The sequence below is a fragment of the Oncorhynchus masou genome, chromosome 31 (genome assembly GCF_036934945.1).
Source record: "Oncorhynchus masou masou isolate Uvic2021 chromosome 31, UVic_Omas_1.1, whole genome shotgun sequence".
Taxonomy (NCBI): Eukaryota; Metazoa; Chordata; class Actinopteri; order Salmoniformes; family Salmonidae; genus Oncorhynchus; species Oncorhynchus masou.
The window spans coordinates 22,573,273-22,595,148 of record NC_088242.1 but is presented as its reverse complement, the minus strand read 5'-3'; the positions used below and the strand labels follow the sequence as shown (position 1 = coordinate 22,595,148).

At 42.9% G+C, this 21,876-nt stretch overlaps 1 protein-coding gene across 1 annotated transcript in view; it reads right to left on the bottom strand.

The window, feature by feature from the left end:
- The window catches only part of LOC135523599 (protoheme IX farnesyltransferase, mitochondrial), a 76,040-nt gene extending 56,309 nt beyond the window's left edge, over positions 1-19,731 (bottom strand). Inside the window, exons 1-4 of the mRNA XM_064950380.1 lie at positions 19,635-19,731; positions 11,736-11,875; positions 10,857-11,310; positions 9,268-9,392 (exon numbers count right to left, since the gene is read on the bottom strand). Coding sequence (XP_064806452.1) covers positions 9,268-9,392; positions 10,857-11,310; positions 11,736-11,875; positions 19,635-19,665 — 750 coding nt within the window. The 5' untranslated portion in view covers positions 19,666-19,731. The remainder of the gene's footprint in view (positions 1-9,267; positions 9,393-10,856; positions 11,311-11,735; positions 11,876-19,634) is intronic.
- Positions 19,732-21,876: the final 2,145 nt, after the last annotated feature.

Genomic DNA, 21,876 nt, shown 5'->3' with positions numbered 1-21,876 from the left:
GGATCTGTTGGGGCAGTATGCGAATTAGAGTGGGTCTAGGGTTTCCGGTATTATGGTGTTGATGTAAGCCATGACCAGCCTTTCAAAGCATTTCATGGCTACAGAGACGAGTGCTACGGGGCGGATGTAATAAAGGCAGGATAGCTTGACGTTCTTCGGCACAGAGACTGTGGTGGTCTGCTTGAAACATGTAGGTATTGCAGACTCGGTCAGGGAGAGGTTGAAAATGTCAGTGAAGACATTTGCCAGTTGGTCCGTGCATGATCCTGGTAATCAATTCACAACCCGCGGCGTTGAGAATGTTGACCCGTTTAAAAAGGTCTTGCTCACATCAGCTATGGAGACCATGATCACACAGCCGTCCGGAACAGCTGGTGCTCTCGTGCATGCTTCAATGTTGCGTGCCTCAAATCAAGCATAAAGAAGGCATTTAGCCCATCTGGTAGGCTCGCTTCACTAGGATGAGTTTCCCTTCCTAATCCGTAAGAGTTTGCAAACACTGCCACATCCGACAAGTTTCAGAGCCGGTTTTGAAGGGTTCCTTCTTAGTTCTGTATTGATTGTGGACTTCAGGAAACAGCAGAGGGAACACCCCACTATCCACATCGATGGAACAGTAGTGGAGAGGGTAGTAAGTTTTAAGTTCCTCGGCATACACATCACAGACAAACTGAATTGGTCCACTCACACAGACAGCATCGTGAAGAAGGCGCAGCAGCGCCTCTTCAACCTCAGGAGGCTGAAGAAATTCGGCTTGTCACCAAAAGCACTCACAAACTTCTACAGATGCACAATCGAGAGCATCCTGGCGGGCTGATCACCGCCTGGTACGGCAACTGCTCCACCCACAACCGTAAGGCTCTCCAGAGGGTAGTGAGGTTTGCACAACGCATCACCGGGGGCAAACTACCTGCCCTCCAGGACAGCTACACCACCCGCTGTTACAGGAAGGCCATAAAGATCATCAAGGACAACACCCACCCGAGCCACTGCCTGTTCACCCCGCTATCATCCAGACGGCGAGGTCAGTACAGGTGCATCAAAGCTGGGACCGAGAGACTGAAAAACAGCTTCTATCTCAAGGCCATCAGACTGTTAAACAGCAACCACTAACATTGAGTGGCTGCTGCCAACACACTGTCTCAACTCCAGCCACTTTAATAATGGGAATTGATGGGAAATGATGTAAAATATATCACTAGCCACTTTAAACAATGCTACCTAATATAATGTTTACATACCCTACATTATTCATCTCATATGTATATGTATATACTGTACTCTATATCATCTACTGCATCCTTATGCAATTCATGTATCACTAGCCACTAACTATGCCACTTTGTTTACATACTCATCTCATATGTATATACTGTACTCGATACCATCTACTGTATCTTGCCTATGCTGCTCTGTACCATCACTCATTCATATATCTTTATGTACATATTCTTTATCCCCTTACACTGTGTATAAGAAATTAGTTTTGTAATTGTTAGTTAGATTACTTGTTGGTTATTACAGCATTGTCGGAACTAAAAGCACAAGCATTTCGCTACACTCGCATTAACATCTGCTAACCATGTGTATGTGACAAAATAAAATTTGATTTGATGCTTTGCATTGTTTGATCGTTCGTCTGAGGGCATAGCAGGATTTCTTAGTGTCACACTCCTTGAAAGCGGCAGCTTTAGCCATTAGCTCAGTGCAGATGTTGCCTGTAATCCAAGGATTCTGTTTGGGATACGTACGCACGGTCACTGTGGGGACGACATCGATGCACTTATTGATGAAGCTGGTGACTGAGGTGGTATACTCTTCAATGCCATCTGACGAATCCCAGAACATATTCAAGTCTGTGCTAGCAAAACAGTGCAGTAGCTTGAGCGAGTCACTGGTACTTCCTGCTTTCATTTTTGCTTGTAAGCAGGAATCAGGAGGATAGACTTATGGTCAGATGTGACAAATGGGGGGTGAGGGAGAGCTTTGTACGGTTGTGTGTGTGTGGAGTAAAGGTGGTCTAGAGTTTTTTCCCCCTCTGCTTGCACATGACATGCCGGTAAAAATGAGGTAAAATGGATTTAAGTTTGCCTGCATTAAAGTCCCCGGCCACATGGAGCGCCCCCTACTGGATGAGCATTTTCCTGTTTGCTTTTGACCTTATACAGCTTGTTGAGTGCGGCCTTAATGCCAGCGTCGGTTTATGGTAGTAAATAGACAGCTACGAAACATATTGATGACAACTCTGGGTAGATAGTGTGGTCTACAGCTTGAAAGGTACTCTACCTCAGGCAAGCAAAACCTCAAGACTTTCTTAATATTAGATATTGTGCACCAGCTGTAGTAGGGCACTATACAGGGAAGAGGGTGCCATTTGGGACAGAGCAAACACTACTAGACTGCACTTTTCCTCCTGATTTGACAGTACAGGCTAGGTCCCGTTTGTTTAGCTGAGGACCTCAGGTTACACCCGGGGTCTTTAGACCCAGCTTGAAACAGTCTTCAATCCCAATTACTCAATTAGCTGAAATTAGGGCCGGAGAGTGGGGAGTTAGTGATGGTGGTGGTGGGGGGGGGTGCCCGAGTGGCCTTCTGATGGCTGGAACACCCGGGGAGTCCTTCCCTGCTGTAACCCCCAGGGGCTTGGAAAGCCAGACCACCTCCAGGACACTCCAACACTCAAGGCCCTGTCTCCAGACCCATTACAGAGCTGTTCAACCATCTGGCAGGTTTGCAAGGAGACAGGGAGCTCTGAGGGAAAACCACAAGCTCAGCCCTCAGACGAGGCCATCACCACCTCATCCCACAAGCAGGTTCCAATACTACATAACACTACCACTAGGTTTGAATATTCTCCGGTTTTCACAAAATGTTTCATCCCGAGAATAAAACACTCTTCCCAGGTAACCCGGCATTTCCCACCAAAAACCAGAAGTATCATTCTAAAGCATATAAATGTTTGGATTGGATTAGATTAGAGTTTTGATCGGCATGAAAATTCAAACCCGATGCAACATGAGCCTGATGAGGCATAAAATATCTTTAATGTAAGAGCTAAAGACATTTGACCCCAAGCACAAAAAAGCCCAAATAATTGTGCTGTTATCCAGCACATGGATAGCACATTTCAACTACAGAAACAAATAGATGTAGCTATATCTCCTGGGTAAATAAATGAAACATGCTCCAGTAGGCTAATCTTTGAGCGTGAACTGTATTATATACTGGAATTATACACCACGTTCCAACCATGAAGCTAGGAGAAAACATGCAATGCTGGTGCAGGACATGCGGCCTACAAAGTTACAAATATGGGCTAGCAAGTTTGACTATAATAGGACCAATTTGACATTTAGTAAGCTGACGGATATATACATCGATATCATAATATTTACCCTAATGTTGTGTGTATTACTTTCTCTAGTGTTGCTTCATGCCTTCCTCGCTGTCAACAGTTAAATGAAATGAGTCATTGTCATGACATGCTTGAACAATAGTTGGACTAGAATAAGATGCAGATGGAATGGTCTGAATAAATAACTGCTATAGTCTAACACCATAGCCTGTCCTCTTCTTTCAAACTCCTATTGGCTGCTGTATTTAACATTCATCAAACAAGATGAATGTCAAATCATCGAATAGTTTATTAGCATAAGAAATCCAAATAAATATATGTCCATCCAGCTATTCTCTTCTAGCCTTTCCTGGGACTCCAAGAGCTAAGCTTTTTTTATGAGAGGGACCAGCGAAGTGCCGGTGCATTTTACACAAGAAACAGAGGCGATAAGTTAGAAGCGTACGCGTAACCCACCATTCATTAGCTAAATATAAGGCTAATACTGCATAGAATGTATTACCTGAAAGAGGTAGGGTAGGACATTATATGTACACTGTATTATCTTGAACAGGATTATCTACTGATGACATTTGAACGTAACGGATGGAAAGACTGTTCACTGATTTAAAGCAACGATATTCGAGTGATAGGCTGTTTTAGAACTCTGCAGCTGTAATTAAAAGAAAATCTTCACAAAAATATGGGAAAAGGGTGTCCCCCGAAAGCCAGACTGATGTGTAAATTAGACACGCATTCAGTCCTTATATTGCTATAGTATATGCTAAGCTGTAGCAAATGTAGGCCTTCCCATCACAAGAAAAACCTACCATGAGGGTACATGCATTGTGAACTGCGGTCCATACCGAGATGTGCCGCCTGTCCCCACCCTGAGCGTTAATGACTGATCATACAGAGAGAAAGCCGTAGAGAAGCCAGATTCAGACATTGCATACAATTTAACAGTTCAATTTCACGTAATGCTGCTTATAGAAATTATTTATTATAATTTTCCAGTTTCTTGCAGTTATTTATCCTAGGAAAAGGGAGTGGGTTTGGGCGGGAAATCTCGGTAACCAAGTTCCCGCTATTCAACCCTAACTACCACCCTGTCTGTGAAATCAATTGGGCACATTTCATCTGGTGAGGTAGTCAGAAAAGTTTGTCGTGAACCACGTCAAATTGTGTCCGCAAGGAAAGCACACAGACAAACAAACTTGGATACCCGGTTTAGCAAAGCTGGTGATCCAACTGCCAAGCCAGCTGTTTAAGTTTTGTTGGGAACTCTTGCGGAAGAGAGAAAAAAAAAAACCTGCAAAAGCCCACTATCCTTCTCTTGCTCGCTGACTCGGGTTCAAATCACATGACTGTCATTGTGTCTTTTTAGTGCAGTGAGAAACTCCAGACGGTGCCATGCCATTGTTACATGACTCCAGGAGCTTACACCCTTGCGTCAGTTTCCCAAAATGGGGATGTTTAAGAAAAGAAACCACAACATTTCTGTCTGTGAGAGCGCCTGCCTTCGGGCACTTCCCCCATGGGAAGAACAGCAGCCTTGGCTTTGATAGCTGCACTACTGAAGGTCTGGCTTCCCTTTGCTGGCTTCATAGACAGGTTAAATCCCAAATTACACCCTATTCCCTATATAGTGCACTACTTTTGACCAGGACCCATAGAACTCTGGTCAAATGTAGTACTATACAGGGAATATGGTGCTATTTGGGATACAAACCCAAGACAGGCATTCTTCTTCCCCAAAGACATTTTCTTTTCTCCCTTTCCTGAAGGTAATTCAACCACAGTTGTTTTATGTGGTCTCACACACACACACACACACACACACACACACTCCGCTGCCGACAATTCAGTCTTCAGGGCCCAACACATTAAAGGATTAAAGGGTGGCGGGGGATTTCATAGGAAGTGGATCTTTAGTGGGGGATCTACCCTCGGCTTACTTTGATTTGAAGCTGTAGTTTTATTTGTCAAATCAAGAAAATAAGTGTGTGCTTTGATCAAGCCCAACCACTGCACTGACACTGTAGCACTACTTGAAGAAAAGAAACACTTGGCACCACATCTAAAAAAAAAAATGTAAGTGTAATTTTCTTCGTACCCCTCCCTTTCTTTTGGTTTTATTATGAAAACCAAATGGACGACCAAAGTGTTTAGATCAATTACGCCCAGGTGAGGGTGTGTTTCTCTTACGAGACAAAACCTTGACAGATGATCCGGTGTGTCAAGCCGACACAGCGGAGGATCAGAGAGTCACCACGGAAGCAAAGTGTGTGGGGCAGCGCACCGCAGTGTTAAGTGTCACACGACAACCCCTAGGCCTGTGAGAGTGTGTGTGTGTGTGTGTAATTACACAAAATAAATTTATTTTCCAAACAAAGCAAAAACAACATAGACTTGGCAGTCACGTGCATAGACATACGTACAGTATAAATATTTTAAAAGGGGGAGCAACTACCAAATTGTAATTAACTGGCTTTTTTGTCTAAGAATTGTGTTACCCTGTTAGAGAAACAAATACAAATACTGTAAAACCCTAATCTCTCTATGGGCTCATTGGATATCTTTTTTTCCGGAAAGTATCACTGGCCAGCCTGTATCATTGAGCAGGCATACTACCAGCATAGGTAAGGTTAGGTCTGCATCCCAAACGGCACCCCATTCCTTATATACCGTAGTCAAAAGTAGAGCATTATGTACGGAAAAAGGCCCCATTTGGGACACCAACTGGAAGAAATGGCCTCCTTGAACCAGGTGGCTCTTTTCCCTTTAAACTACATTTAATTCAATCCCTCAATCTTGCCAATTAAAACAGATGACATCACAGGAATCTGTCACCACAGAGGGACATTGAGAAAGACAAGAAACATGGAGGCAGACAGGGGCTGCCTTGTGTGGAGTGAAGCCCCAGTCTGTCTGACAACTGGTGCTGGCCACAAGAAAGAGAAGCCCCGGCCTAAAGATTTAATGCCCTCAGATTCCAGACAGAACCGTGAGGAGACGCGGGCTCTGCTTACATAAGGTCTGAAAAAAACAAGGCCATCCACATAAAAAAAGGGAGGAAAACATGTTGAGGTAAGACAGTCCTACAACAGCATTTACTTTCAAAGACAATTTACTGCGATCCAATGACAATGGCATTTTTACCCCATCCACAATTTTCTTCCTGTATGTCTCTTTGCCAGCGTGAATAAATGACTGCCAGTTGGCCAAGTGCACGCCGCCACCACCCACCCATAATGCACTGGCCTGGCTGGCGGGCCCATTAAGACTTCAAAGCGGAGACACATCAAACAAAACAAATCAACATGAATTCCATTTGTCCTGCTCTACTGTAATACTACCTCCCAACTCTACAACTTAGACTACTACCCTTTATGTCCGGTTGAAGGAAGTCCACATGTTCCACACTGCCCACTTCAGAACAGCAACCAACCCACACCTCAAGCCTACCCAAACTACAGCCACACACTCCCCTCTAGGACCCAATAAAAACTGATTTGGCGTAGAAGGTGGACGGAATCAAAGAATCCAGACATTAAAACAAAATTCAAAAAATGGATTGAACTTAGTAGAAAATCAACTGAAATGTTTTGAACTTTAGAAAATGCATTAAATTTGCCCATTATCATAAGACATAAACAAAATACATCAGTAATTCTTATTTTCCTTCAACTTTCTGAAATGGCACAGGAATGCCCGCGTCTGTGTGCGTGTTGGTCTACCACTAGAATGAGCTCATGATTATTTGCGTCAATCCAGTGGCCATTTGTCGTGCAAACACTGCAATCAGATGAGCACTACAGAAACATTGCTAACATCGGTCTAATGATTTTTAGTGCGAAAAACGGAAACCTGGAAAATAAAACCAAATCAGACTAATTTAACTGATTTTGTAGGGCCCGAGATCCGTCACCTAAACCAAGTCTTGGTGGGTGGCTCCCTGGACTTCACCTTCACCCAAGCCCCAGGCTTCTGTTCTGACTAGGCCCGGCTGGTGACTGCTGTGCTGGGAGGAGATGATGAAAGAAGAAAGATCTAGTACTCTAAATGTAAGATGAATCATCATGTCCTTCCTTGCCCCGAAACAATATCTATAGAGAAAATTAAGAATGACAGCGGCTGACTTGATACAGATAGGGACGGACACACAGGGACGGACACACAGGGACGGACACACAGGGACGGACACACAGGGACGGACACACAGGGACGGACACACAGGGACGGACACACAGGGACGGACACACAGGGACGGACACACAGGGACGGACACACAGGGACGGACACACAGGGACGGACACACAGGGACGGACACACAGGGACGGACACACAGGGACGGACACACAGGGACGGACATGTGGCGGCTACCGCCTCTCCCATCTCTCAGAACTAAACTCCTCAGGGCTGGGGCTCTGGAGCCCTACAAGCTGGGGATTAGAGACTACCAACCTGCCACTGCTTTTAGAGGAGACATAATTGTCACATCTATAGGATATTTTACACTCCTGCTCCAGCGTAAGGTAGATGGGTGAAGAGGTATTGAAGGGGAAAGGCAGGCAGAGTTTCGTTCCAAGAAGTCATTGACGGGACAATGCCATTTTTTGTTTGTTTAATGGATTGACGCTATTCATATTTCTACAGATGTCACACTGACAATGACACGCCAGACTAGAGAAAATACTACGTCTGCACGGAAAGGTCAGGTCCAAGAGCTTTGGATTGTTGGGACAAATTATAAGTTCCGTTCATTGTGACCCGGTTGAGAAAATAACCTAATTCCAGCTCTAAACAAGAGAGAGGACACTGCCTGGAACTTGGCTGTTGAAGGCTGGGCTAGTGTTAGGGCTAAGGCAGGGTTTTACAACCGAACACATTTTGCAACAAAAACAAGCATTTCTCATTGGACTAGGTCAGGTTAGTCCCTCCCAGTTTTAGTCGGTTTTCTTCGGTTTAGAGCCTACCTGAGTGAACATAACCCTGCTGTCTGGCCCCTATGGCAGGAACCTGCAGTGTAATCAGGGCCCTGGACAAATTACAGGCAGAAGGCTGCAACTAATTGGGGTTCAACCCAGGGCTGAGGGAGAGGTTGTCCATTAAACTAATATTCTTAAGTCATGGAGCGCATTCCAGCGCACAGCGTCAACACTCAGCGAGGTCTGATTATTCCAGGCATTTTAAGTGTCCAGGCGCAGCGGTCACTTTATTTTTTGGAACAAAAAAGCCTTCAGCAGACAAATAATAACAGTATTCCAGTTTGAGTCGCCTGTTAATGCATTTTTTAGATACGCAGCGAGAGAGGAATTTAACTAAAAGTTCAAAGGTGCTGTCAATGGCTCCCACAATGTTTTGTAGAACAACATGAAGTGCACGACGAGGGGACAGTACTGTGTGTGTGCATGTCTGTCAGCCAGTGAGTTCATGTTTGTGTAAAGTGCAATGAAAATCTATTACGCGTTTCAGAACCCAACTGTAATCTTGCCAGCCGTTGAAATGAGACCTCATCCATCTTTCAGAGAAACAACTTAAGAGGGAGAAATAAAAGTAAAAAATTGACCACTCGGGACCGATTACAGTGATTTTAATGTTTTGTAAGTCTGGGGTTGACCAGAGGAAGATGTTAAATGCAGAATCATTAAAGTTTTGAGCTATTAACCACCCCATACAGTGCCAGAAACCAAAGATTTGGCTTTTGTTCTCCATGTAAAACAAAGTTCATCACGGGGAGGGGATATAGTCCACAATAATACATGCATTAATAATACAGCAGGCCTATATACACAGCTAATTGTGCTTCACCGATGGTCATATGTCACTGCAATAACAAGACAATGTCTGAAACCAAACCAAGAATGCCCAGGCAGGCTACTCTGCATGACAATTTTGACACACGCGCACACAGCTGTGACGCAACTGACCTGGTTGATGGAGTTGGCAGTGCAGGAGGCGAGCCCTGTCCCGAGGGATGCCAGGAAGAAGGTGGCAGGGTCAAAGGGCACTGGAGCCATGGCAAAACCAGCTGCTGCCGTCCACACTACTAACGCTGAAACAACCAGACAATAATATCAACATCATACCTACACACACAAGCAACATGCATGCTTATCATACTTGAATAACCACCATAATTTCCATATCAATTATATGACTCCAGCTTTGGGCAATTACTGGCAGAAAAGGATCAGGAATGCAAACTGGTGAGTGCCAGAAAAGGGTGACACGGAAACACAAGAAAATTCTGTGTAAACTGCTAAAAAGTTTGGTTGTCACGATAACAACATTTTACTAACGATGTGATACAAGGTCAAGTATCACGATAGTTTTCTATACATTCTGCACCTGTGCTACACACAAACCAGTCCCTGATATTCACACCTCTACTCAATACAACACATTGAATGGGCTACTGCAGAAAATGGCCGATTTGCTCATATCCAAAGGCCTACCTGTGATTTGGCAGGAGGAATGTAATCAACAAAAATATTAACACATATTGATCTTCATTTTCATTGTGGCAGTAAGGGGGATCAAACACTAAATGAAACCATATTTAGTAGGGCCCGGAATTGCCAGGAACCTCACGATACGATATTATCACGATACTTGGCTGCCGATGAGATATGAATTGCAATTCGATGTTCCAAACATATTGCTCACCATATGTCTGCTGCAGAGGTAAAAGAAAGCGACATGAGAAAAAAAAGTAATGGAAAAAAAAAGTGCTGAAAACAAAAATCTGCTCCTATTTAAAAAGAAGATGGAGAACAATCTATGAAGGAAAAGTAATGGGAGTTTTAGTGCAGGTACAGCTAATTAGCTATTTTTTTTTTATTGTGGTAGTCAAAACGATACACCGTCAAAAATAATATCTGTTACGTAACTGTTATTAAGACGCCCCCCATTACGAGCCTACTCTTCAGACAACTTTACACACTCACACCCCCTCCCCCACAGCTCCCAAAAGTTAGGCACCAAACCGAATTTAAGGAACACCAGAAAAATAGATAGAATATTGATTCGGCAACTGCATCCTCAATTTGAAGATATTGGATAAAGCACTGATAGGACCTTCTGCTCTGAACTCTGATATTCTCATTGAAGGACACGTGAGGATTCATTCTGTGCTCAGTCAATATTTTCAATACGAGAAACATACCCCCCACACCAAACCTTTTTTCTTAGGATCTACACGATTCATGTGGACAACCCATTTTGAAATCAAAATAGCGGATATGGCTGAAAACGAGTTTGCATCCCCGAGTATATGCAAATGCTACAAGTTCCCATCTTTGTGAAATGTGAAGCAATACCCTAGACCAAATTGTGCACATGCTTGATTAAAAATAAGACATGCTTTCATACATGTTCCTTTGGTTTTATGGACAATTTAAAAAAAAGCCTAAAATCATAACACTGTCAATGCTTGCTAAAGTTTGATCACTAAGCAAGTAAGACTTGATTTTGGTTACCAAGTAGTCTGGCATGCTTAGCCTAGTCCTTAACATACCTGTGAGTTTGATTTTGGAAAGTTTGGCGTAAACATCTGGAAGCTCAGCCAGGTCCACCTTGAGCTCCTTCCACTGCCTCTCCAGCCGAGCCTCCCTGGCTTCATCAGACTCCACCTGCACATGGGGCACCTCTAACATCTCAGTCCCAGACTCAGCTGCACTGGACACAGCCTTTGTCTGTGGTGGTGACACAGTCTTGCTGGAAGGAGGTTTCAACACAGCAAGTGCTGCCACAGTCGAGACAGGACTTGAGACAGATGTTGCAGTCATATTTGTGGTTGTGGTCTCTGGCTGTGTTGTGACATCGGTGACCATAGGCACATGGTCGATGGTTGGGACTTGCCGGATCTGACTGTCCATGCCGTCATCACGATGGTCCTCGAGGACGGTCAAGATGGCTGTCTGCTTAGGTTTAGCTCTCTGATAGAGGGCATTGTTACTCCTCATCACATACTGGGAAGAGGGGGTAGAGCAGATAGTGTGTTTGAAGATAAAGGCGCTCTAATGGCACATATTCCTCCTTCGAAAGTACAAGCAGTGAAAGTCATACTTGTACATTGGCACACAACATGGTTAGGTGGCACTGGCATAACATGCAGCTGACAAAAACATTTAACACATCGAGCTAGTCGTCCTCTTATTTTTTGATCAATAAGTGGTGGCTGCCCATGACATAGCCTATACAGCTGCAAGTATAATACAGCTAATCCTGTGTACATGTCCTGACATTACCTGGTACATATAGGCCAACTAGGTTACATGAGCATGGACTGAGAAGTCAATTGGTATGATAGACAACATTCTGTCCTTAGATTGTGCCCTATCACTTACAAAACAGTGTTGTTGTTGCCTGATAAAATGGGCGACATACGACTTACCTGGCGCTTCAAGAAGTTGAGGTGGTGAATCCATTGTGATGGGTCTCTCCTGGACATCTGGATGAGGCTGCGAGCACTCTTGTGATTTCTAATGGCATTTCTACCAAATAGTTTCTGGTTCACACTCACACCAACCAGACCTAAAAACACAAAACAACCCTGTTCATGACATGAATATGCATCATCTGACCAAAATGTCCACTGTTTTGGACTTGCTAGAAAAGTAATTTATGCTTCTCTGCCATAACAGAGGCTAGCCCAACAATGGACTAAAAGAGCCTAACATTACTCCTTATAGTCCAAGGACTTAACATGGTTTTGTTTAAAAGCGAATTGGCTCTGGAAGGACTGAGGCAATCAAAGAGGCAAAACGTCAGTATAGAGACAAAGTGGAGTCACAATTCAACAGCTCAAACGCGAGACGAGAGGCTAGTTAAGGACCATATCACCGCCATCTTACCTGACACCCTAGATCCACTACAATTTGCATACTGCCCCAACAGGTCCACGTACAATGCAACCGCCATTGCACTACACAATGCCCTAACCCACCTGGACAAGAGGAATACCATGTAAGAATGCAGTTCAGCCTTCAACACCATAGTGCCATCCAAGCCCATCACTAAGCTCAGGGCCCAAACCCCTCCCTGTGCAATTGGATCCTGGTCTTCCTGACAGGCCAAGCCCATGTGGTGAACGTAGGCAACAACACCTCCGCCACGCTGATCCTCGGGGGTCTAGGAAACCGATGGACAATATTTTAGGACGAAACTCAAAATTACATTTGACAATGTTGAAAACAAACATTTCCCAGACAGCCATGTATGCATTACATACATTTTCAAATCAAACAATACATTTTACTTTGTTTTTACCAAAATTACATAACGGTAATAATTTAGTTTGAATCATAAATCTATTGATAAACTAGGGAAATTTAGATGGCATAGTCTTACTCCCAATACATGCAAATGCATATTCAATAGGAGTATGTGTATGCATTGAATTATTAAGCTTGTTTTGGCTGATCAGTGGAGTCTATGGTGCTACAGATGACAAACTGCTTGCCTTCCGTCCGAGAGCCAAACTGCTTGCCTTCCGTCCGAGAGCCAAACTGCTTGCCTTCCGTCCGAGAGCCAAACTGCTTGCCTTCCGTCCGAGAGCCAAACTGCTTGCCTTCCGTCCGAGAGCCAAACTGCTTGCCTTCCGTCCGAGAGCCAAACTGCTTGCCTTCCGTTCGAGAGCCAAACTGCTTGCCGTCCGCTCGAGAGCCAAACTACCAATTGTGCGCCGCCCTATGGGACTCCCAATCACGGCTGGATGTGATGCAGCCTGGATTCGAACCAGTGACTGCAGTGACGCCTCTTGCACTGAGAGGCAGTGCCTTGGGCTCCCGAGTGGTGCAGCGGTCTGAGTTGTTTCACTTATACATACTCCTACTGAATATGCATTCACATGTATCGTGAGTAGGCCTATGCCATCTAAATTGACCTAGTTTATCAAGAGATTTAGCATTCAAATACAATTATAACCATTATGTAGTTTGGTAAAAAACAATGAGTTTATGTATTGTTTGATTTCAAAATGTATGCATTAATGCATACATGGCTGTCTAGGAAATGCTTGTCTTCAACATTTTCAGTTTAGTTTGAGAATATAAAATATCTACTCAATGGAAAAGGGTCCAACATAATGCCAAAGATGTTCTCATTGCTCAATGATAACGTGTGGTCATTTTCCGTGATGGTGGATTTTTCTTTTCTTATTCCCCCACTGTCAGGACGCAGCTCTAAACAGCTCAGCTGCCAGGATGAAATTTGAAACTAATCAATTGGCTAGTTCAGCCATCTGTCAAGAAATGGGCGGGAAGTAACTGCTACGATTGGATAGAGCGAGGCATCTAATCACATTTCTCATCGTCGCTCATATCAGTTGCTGCAGTTCCCTGCTACTATGAGAACGAGCTCAATGGCGATGACATTTTCTACCAAGCAATAAATGTGCATAATATCTAAAACATGAAGAGCGAGGGTAAGAGGGGGAAAAAATGAAAACGAACATTATCTGAATGACTCAAATCTGCCCATAGTTTAAGTTATCACATGCGCCGAATACACTGAACCTTCCCCAAAGATGTGGTAAAAATATATATAGAATAACTGAACAAAAACACAACCTGCTACAATAAAGATTTTACAGATTTACAGCTCATATGAGGAAACCAGTCAATATAAATGAATTCATTAGGCCCTAATCTATGGATTTCACATGACTGGGAATACAGATATGCATCTGTTGGTCACAGACACCTTTAAAAGAAATGGGCCTCGGGATATCGTCGTGGTATTTCTATTAATTCAATTTGCCATCGCTAAAACGCAATTGTGTTCGTTGTCCGTAGCTTATTCCATCCCAAACCCACCATGGGGCACTCTGTTCACAGTGTTGAAAATCAGCAAACCGCTCGCACACCCAACGGCATGCAGTTGAGGCCAGTTGGACGCTCTGCCAAATTCTCTAAAGCGACATTGATAGCGGCTTATGGTAGAGAGATGAACATTCAGTTCTCTGGTAACAGTGCTGGTGGACATTCCTGCAGTCAGCATGCCAAATGCACGCTCCCGCAAAACCTGAGACATCTGTTGCATTGTGACAAAACTGCACGTGCTGTTTAATCAGCTTCTTGATATTCCACACCTGTCAAGTGGATGGCTTATCTTGGCAAAGGAGAAATGCTCACTAATAGGGATGAACAAATTTGTGCACAAAATGTTAGTGTAAAAAGCTTTTTGTGTAGCTCATGAAACCAGCACTTTACATGTGAGAGAGATCTATCTATACACACACACACACGTCAAATGTTTGGAAACACCTACCCATTCAAGGGTTTTTCTTTATTTTACATTGCAGAATAGTGAACACATCAAAACTAAGAAATAATGTTGTAACAGTAAAGTGTCAAAATCAACATATATTTGAGATTCTTCAAAGTAGCCACCCTTTGCCTTGACGGCTTTGCAAACTCTTGGCATCCTCTCAACCAGCTTTAGTCCCACTAAGCCCAAACCAGATGGGATGGTGGATCGCTGCAGAATCCTGTGGTAACCATGTTGGTTACATGTTCCTTGAATTCTAAATAAATCACTGACAGTGTTACCAGCAAAGCACCCCCACAACACCTCCTCCATGCTTCACGGTGGGAACCACAAATGCGGAGATCATCCGTTCACCTACTCTGCGTCTCACAAAGACATGGCAGTTGGAACCAAAAATCTAAAATTTGCACTCATCAGACCAAAGGACAGATTTCCACCGGTCTAATGTCCATTGGTCGTGTTTCTTGGCCCAACCAAGTCTCTTCTTATTGGTGTCAAGAAGTGATTTCTTGGCAGCAATTCGACCACAAAGACCAGATTCACGCAGTCTCCTCTGAAAAGTTGATGTTGAGATGTGTCTGTTACTTGAACTGAAGCATTTATTTGGGATGTAAACTGAGGCTGGTAACTATAATGAACTTATCCTCTGCAGCAGACTCTGGGTCTTCCTTTTCAGTGGTGGTCGTCATGTGAGCCAGTTTCATCATAGTGCTTGATTGTTTTTGCAACTGCACTTGAAGAAAAATGTTAAGTTCTTGAAATTGCCCGGATTGACTGACCTTCATGTCTAAAAGTAATGATGGACTGTTGTTTCTCTTTGGTTATTTGAGCTGTTCTTTCCATAATATGGACTTGGTCTTGTACCAATAGTGCTATCTTTACAACTGATTGGCTCAAAACACATTAAGAACAAAATAAATTCCACAAATTAACAAGGCACACCTGTTAATTGAAATGCATTCCAGGTGACTACCTCATGAAGCTGGCTGAGAGAATGCCACGAGTTTGCAAAGCTGGCAAGGCAAAGGGTGGCTACTTTGAAGAATCTCAAATATGTTTTGATTTGTTTAACACTTTTTTGGTTACTACATGATTCCATGTGTTATTTCATAGTTTTGATGTCTTCATTATTCTACAATGTAGAAAATAGTAAAAATAAAGAAAAACCCTGGAATGAGTAGGTGTCCAAACTTTTGACTGGTACTACACATACAAAAGTATGTGGACACCCCTTCATATTTCTAGATTTGGCTATTAGGGCCAAACCCGTTGCTGACAAGTGTATAAATTCCTAATAGGCCACACAAACTCACAGAACGGGGTTGCCGAGTGCAGAAGCATGTAAAAATTGTCTGTCCATGGTCGCAACACTCACTACAGACATCCAAACTGCCTCTGGAAGAAACATCAGCACATCATTATTTCGGCAGGAACTTCATGAAATGGGCAGCCACACACAAGCCGAAGGGCAATGCCAAGCGTTGGCAGGAGTGATATAAAACTCGCCGCCATTAAACTCCGGAGAAGTGGAAACGTGTTCTCTGGGGTGATGAATCCCACTTCACCATCTGGCAGTCTGACAGATAGATCTGGTTTTGGCGGATGCCAGAAGAACGCTAGCTGCCACAATGCATAGTGCCAACTGTAAAGTTTGGTAGATGAATAATAGTCTGGGGCTGTTTTCGATGGTGCGGACTAGGCCCCTTAGTTACGGTGAAGGGAAATCTTAACGTTACAGCATACAATGACATTCTAGATGATTCGGTGCTTCCAACTTTGTGGCAACAGTTTGGGGAAGGCCCTTTCCTGTTTCAGTTGCCCTTCTGTGTACAAAGAAAGGTCCATACAGAAATGGTTTGTTGAAATCGGTGTGGAAGAACTTGACGGGGCTGCACAGAACCCTGACAGAATGAACACCTTTGGGATGAATTGCAACGCTGACTGCGAGCTAGGCCTAATCGCCCAACATCAGTGCTTGACCTCACTAATGCACATATCTGAATGGAAGCAAATCCCCGCAGCAATGTTCCAACACCTAGCGGAAAGCCTTACCAGAAGAGTAGAGGCTGTTATAGCAGCAAAGGGGTGCCAAATCAATATCAATATTTATTTCTGTATTTTAAGGCACTTCTTTCCCTATTACGACAATCTAATCCGACTGTCAACTGTCAATTTACGGATACAATTGCTACTGGTCAGATCAGTACACCATTAAATAGCTAAAGTTACACTGCAAGTCAGATGGCTCATTGCCGAAAATGGTGCATGTTCAAAATACTAACCAGCTAACATTAGCTAGCTATTAGATAATATCTGATATCTTAGCACCACAATCACCTAACCAGCTAGCTAGCATAGTAGCTAATAACGCCACAGATGAAAGGGATAGTTATCGTAATCTTTGCTAAAACAGGTCACATAGCTATTTCATTAGCTTGCTAGCTTTCTTATTGCATGCATATCCGTACCTGTTCGACACAAGCTTTATTATTTGTGAATTAACTAAACCAATCATTTGCAACAGGAGTTTGATTTTGGTCACTGTGCCAATTCATCCACTTCTCAATACATCATATCTCTGTTGGAGAATGAGTTGGCTTGACGCTTTCTGCTGATTTTCCCAGCCAGACATTCCTAGGCATTGAGGTACACATGGCACAGGCGGTGAGTGGCGGTTTTGCTATATAAAGGGACTATAGATTAGAAAAAGTATAATATTGGCCCAATATATTCTCGGTCATTCTCTAACGGGCGCCCCCCTGGGGTACGTGCTCATCCCCCTCCTTCACTCCATGTTCGCCCACGTCCCCATGACCAAGCACGTCCCCAACTCCATCAAGTTTGCTGATGACAGGGAGGATGTGAGTGCCAAAACAAAGTGGCTGATCATGGACTACAGGAGACAGCAGACAGAGCACGCCCCATCCACATCGATGGGGCCGCAGACGAGTGGGTCAGAAGATTAAAGTTCTGTGGTGTGCACATCACTGACGACCTGAAATGGTCCCTTTACAAAGTGTGATGAAGGCGCAACAGCACCTCTTCAAACTCAGGAGGCTGAAATAATTCCAGAACCCGGCCCTGAACCACAGACACCTTAGCCACACCTCAAGCCATGTCTAGACTTAACAGTTCATGCAGCTTTAGTATTCTGATCACAAAGTTCTGATCATAGAATTCCGAACGAGTAATGCCTCGACACCTACATATAAAATGTGTCTACAGTGTCCAGATTCCCTTTTCCCGCACTATATTCAAATGCCAGTATGCATTCTACAAATGGTGGAATAGGCAAAATATGAAACACTGACGGTAGTAGCCAAATACTGTAGCTAACTAGCCAGCTAACCAGCAAGCAACGCTAAAAGGACCGCAAACGGGTTAGCATAAAAGCGTAGCCAAAAATAACTATTAACATTAGCTAGCTGGCTAGAATGTATTAGGCCAGCAAACACATTCCTTACACGCTAGGAACGCATTTTCTTCAACATTATAATGAAAAGGTGCCTCTCGCTCTCTTGTTGTCTTGCCTGTGTGCTTAGGGTCATTGTCCTGTTGGAAGGTGAACCTTCACCCCAGTCTGAAGTCCTGAGCAGGTTTTCATCAAGGATCTCACTGTACTTTGCTCCGTTCATCTTTCCCTCGATCCCAACTAGCCTCCCAATCCCTGCCTCTGAAAAACATCCCCACAGCATGATACTGCCACCACACGTCACCGTAGAGATGGTGCCAGGTTTCATCCAGACGTGATGCTTTGCATTCAGGCCAAAGAGTTCGATCTTGGTTTCATCAGACCACAGAATCTTGTTTTTCATGGTCAGTGTCTTTCGGTGCCTTTTGGCAAACTCCAAGCAGGCGGTCATGTGCCTTTTATTGTGAGGAGTGGCTTCCGTCTGGCCACTCTACCATAAAGGCCTGATTGGTGGAGTGCTGCAGAGATGGTTGTCCTTCTGGGAGAATCTCCCATCTCCACTGAAAAACTCTAGAGCTCTGTCAGAGTGACCATCAGGTTTTTGGTCACCTCCCTGACCTCATGGCTTGGTTGTTGCTCTGACATGCACTGTCAACTGTGGGACTTTTATATAGGCAGGTGTGTGCCTTTCCAAATCATGTCCAACCAATTGAATTTACCAAAGGTGGAATCCAGTCAAGTTGTAGAAACATCAAGAATGATCAATGAAAACAGGATGCACCTGTTTTGAATTCTTATGTAAATTACGTATCTGTTTTTTATTTAACCAAATCAGCAAACATTTCTAAAAACCTGTTTTCGCTTTGTGATTGTGGGGTATTGTGTGCAGATGGATGATTACTCGATTTGATCGGTTATATTAGAAGGCTGTAATTAAACAAAATGTTTAAAATTTAATGGGTCTGAATACTTTCCGAAGGCACTGTAATTAACGTTAGCACAGGTACCGTATGCCACTGTTTCCTAAACAAAAACTGTCAAATGGAAAAATGCCGTGTGTGAACAGTAACATTATAAAAAGGTGTGTAGCAATGTTACTTTTTTTTCTCGCTGATATTAAAGATACGCTCCTTATGTTTCCCAACCCGTACCGCAAACGATGCATGTTAATGTTTAGACCAAGCGTCGGGACGCTTTAACAAATACCCATGGGCAGAAGATATTATCGTTAATGGGGTATCGAGTTACAGACATCAGCAACTTGTTATAGTGCTAGCATTTGCTAGTTAGGCAGCTAGATAACTCTTCAACGCAAAGTATAGTTGACGGATTTGGTGCTGGCACTGCAACACCACACGATGTGTATACCGATGTCAACTGACTAGATGAATCGAGAGTAGATTGGCACACATTAGCTGGATTAAATCGAAGGTCATGCAGCATTGCTAACTGACAGACATATACATAACATACCGGTACATAGCTAACAGTTTTATGTTAGCAAGCTTACTTAACCGAGCAAACGTTGGTATTTTCTACCAGCAAAAGCACATTAAATTAACATTTTATTCGGGTGCATCAGAAAGATAAGCACATTATCTATGTGTTCACCTGTGAGTCTGCTACATGTCGATTTGTACATGTTTTTGTAGCATAAAGCCGGCTCCCTTATGTCCTCTTCACATGTAGCAAGTCGCCATTTTGACCTCGTCTGAGCGTGGGAATCACTTCCGGTGAGACAGACTGCGCAAGCGCATTTCAGATACCTCATTTGGACGCATAATCATAAGTCATACATACACCTTAACACACACAGCACAAGTATGTGACACTGGCAGGTGTTATAACGTTCAACAGAGACAAACTTGGAACTCATGTAGCACATCTAGTCCTTAGCCTATCTCAGGTTGAAATTATGTGCCCACGAGGTTACATGGTTGCCTGAAAAAGAGCACACCATTGACAACAAGAAACGGTGCATGGGTAAAATCACTGGGGAAGCCGAGCCAGAAAAAAAGCCTTATTGCATTGTTTGCACTATAAATCCTGTTAGTTCATATGCCTTGCCACTGTGATATAGGCCTAAGGCCGAGACAATAAAAGACACAGTAGGTTTCCATCCAATTGGCGACAGATTTTCATGCAAATATTCCAAAATCTGCGTGAAAACATTATGCACATTTTCCCAACAGAGATGTTTCCATCAAATTGACCTTTTGCTGATAAAAGGCTGTGTGTCATGACGTAGTGCACATAAAAATACATGTTGCACTTAAATCCCCATTAAATTTCCATTGAATTTTCAAGTCTACTGATGGTTTTCTCACAAAAAGTGATGCGTAATACAGTGTGTGCCCACTTTGGTATTGTCACTTGTGCTCTAGGCAACAGCGCTATCTGTCCGCTAGAGTGCATGTACATGAGGAGATTATTATAATTATTATGAAAAATATGTGGTCATAATAAAGAATACTAGTAAAGAACGAGAAGGCCCACACACTGTTAAAGCTCCCAATTCACCGCTTCATTGTAACATTGTCAATAAACCTGTGAATTGGGAGCTTTAAACAGTGTGCGGCCTTCTTGTTCTTTACCTTTATTATTATTATTACTATTAACATTGTGGACACTAGAGCAATATTCATTTTATTTGTCAAGCATCAACCTCATCACCTTGCACTTTCACCATCCTGTGAAGTTCAGCATCATTTATATAACCTGTAGCTTAATAAACTGCATGCTTTCCTGATACCTTGTAGTGGGAGGACCACACAACATTGACATTGTGGGACTCCAAGTTTACATAGATAGGATGATTATTATATCAACATTTCTGCATAAGTGTTTCCACTGACAATTCTAGCATAATTCATTTTACCAACACAAAAACATCCCACCTTGTGTAGTTTATTTTGTTTTGTCGACATTTGGAAAGTGTAACAAAACTTTCATCAGGCCTGTCATGTCATTTTTAATTTGACATTGTACTTCACTCTCATACAAAGGTTGGATGGATATTAAAAAGGATGCATGAATAATATCAAATTATTGAATAGTTATGTATGCTTGAGTTTTCTTTTTTTTTATTTCTTGTTTGTTTCACAATGAAAAATATTTTGCATCTTCAAAGTGGTAGGCATGTTGTGTGAATCAAATTATATAAACCGAACAAAAATATATTTTATATCCAGGTTCTAAGGCAACAAAATACCAAGGAGGGTGAATACTTTCGCAAGGTACTGTATCTACTTGGAGCACATAAACTTATAGTAAAAATGTTTCTTTACTTTAGATTTTGCATTCAACAAAGTAGATTGTAGACCTATCACGTATTGATAATTATTTTCTGCCCTATTTTTATGTTCCAAGTTGATAACGATACACTTTACTTTTCTTAATACAGTGCATTCGGAAAGTACTCAGACACCTTGACTTTTTCCACATTTTGTTAAATTACAGCCTTATTCTAACATTGCTTAAATATGAAACTCAGCAAAAAAAGAAACATCCCTTTTACAGGACCCTGTCTTTCAAAGAGAATTCATAAAAATCCAAATACCTTCACAGGTCTTCATTGTAAAGGGTTTAAACACTGTTTCCCCTGCTTGTACAAATGAACCATAAACAATAAATGAACATGCACCTGTGGAACAGTTGTTAAGACACTATCAGCTTACAGACGGTAGGCAATTAAGGTCACAGTTATGAAAACTTAGGACATTAAAGAGGTCTTTCAACTGACTCTGAAAAACACCAAAAGAAACATGCCCAGGGTCCCTGCTCATCTGTGTGAATGTGCCTTAGGCATGCTGCAAGGAGGCATGAGGACTGCAGATGTGGCCAGGGTAATATG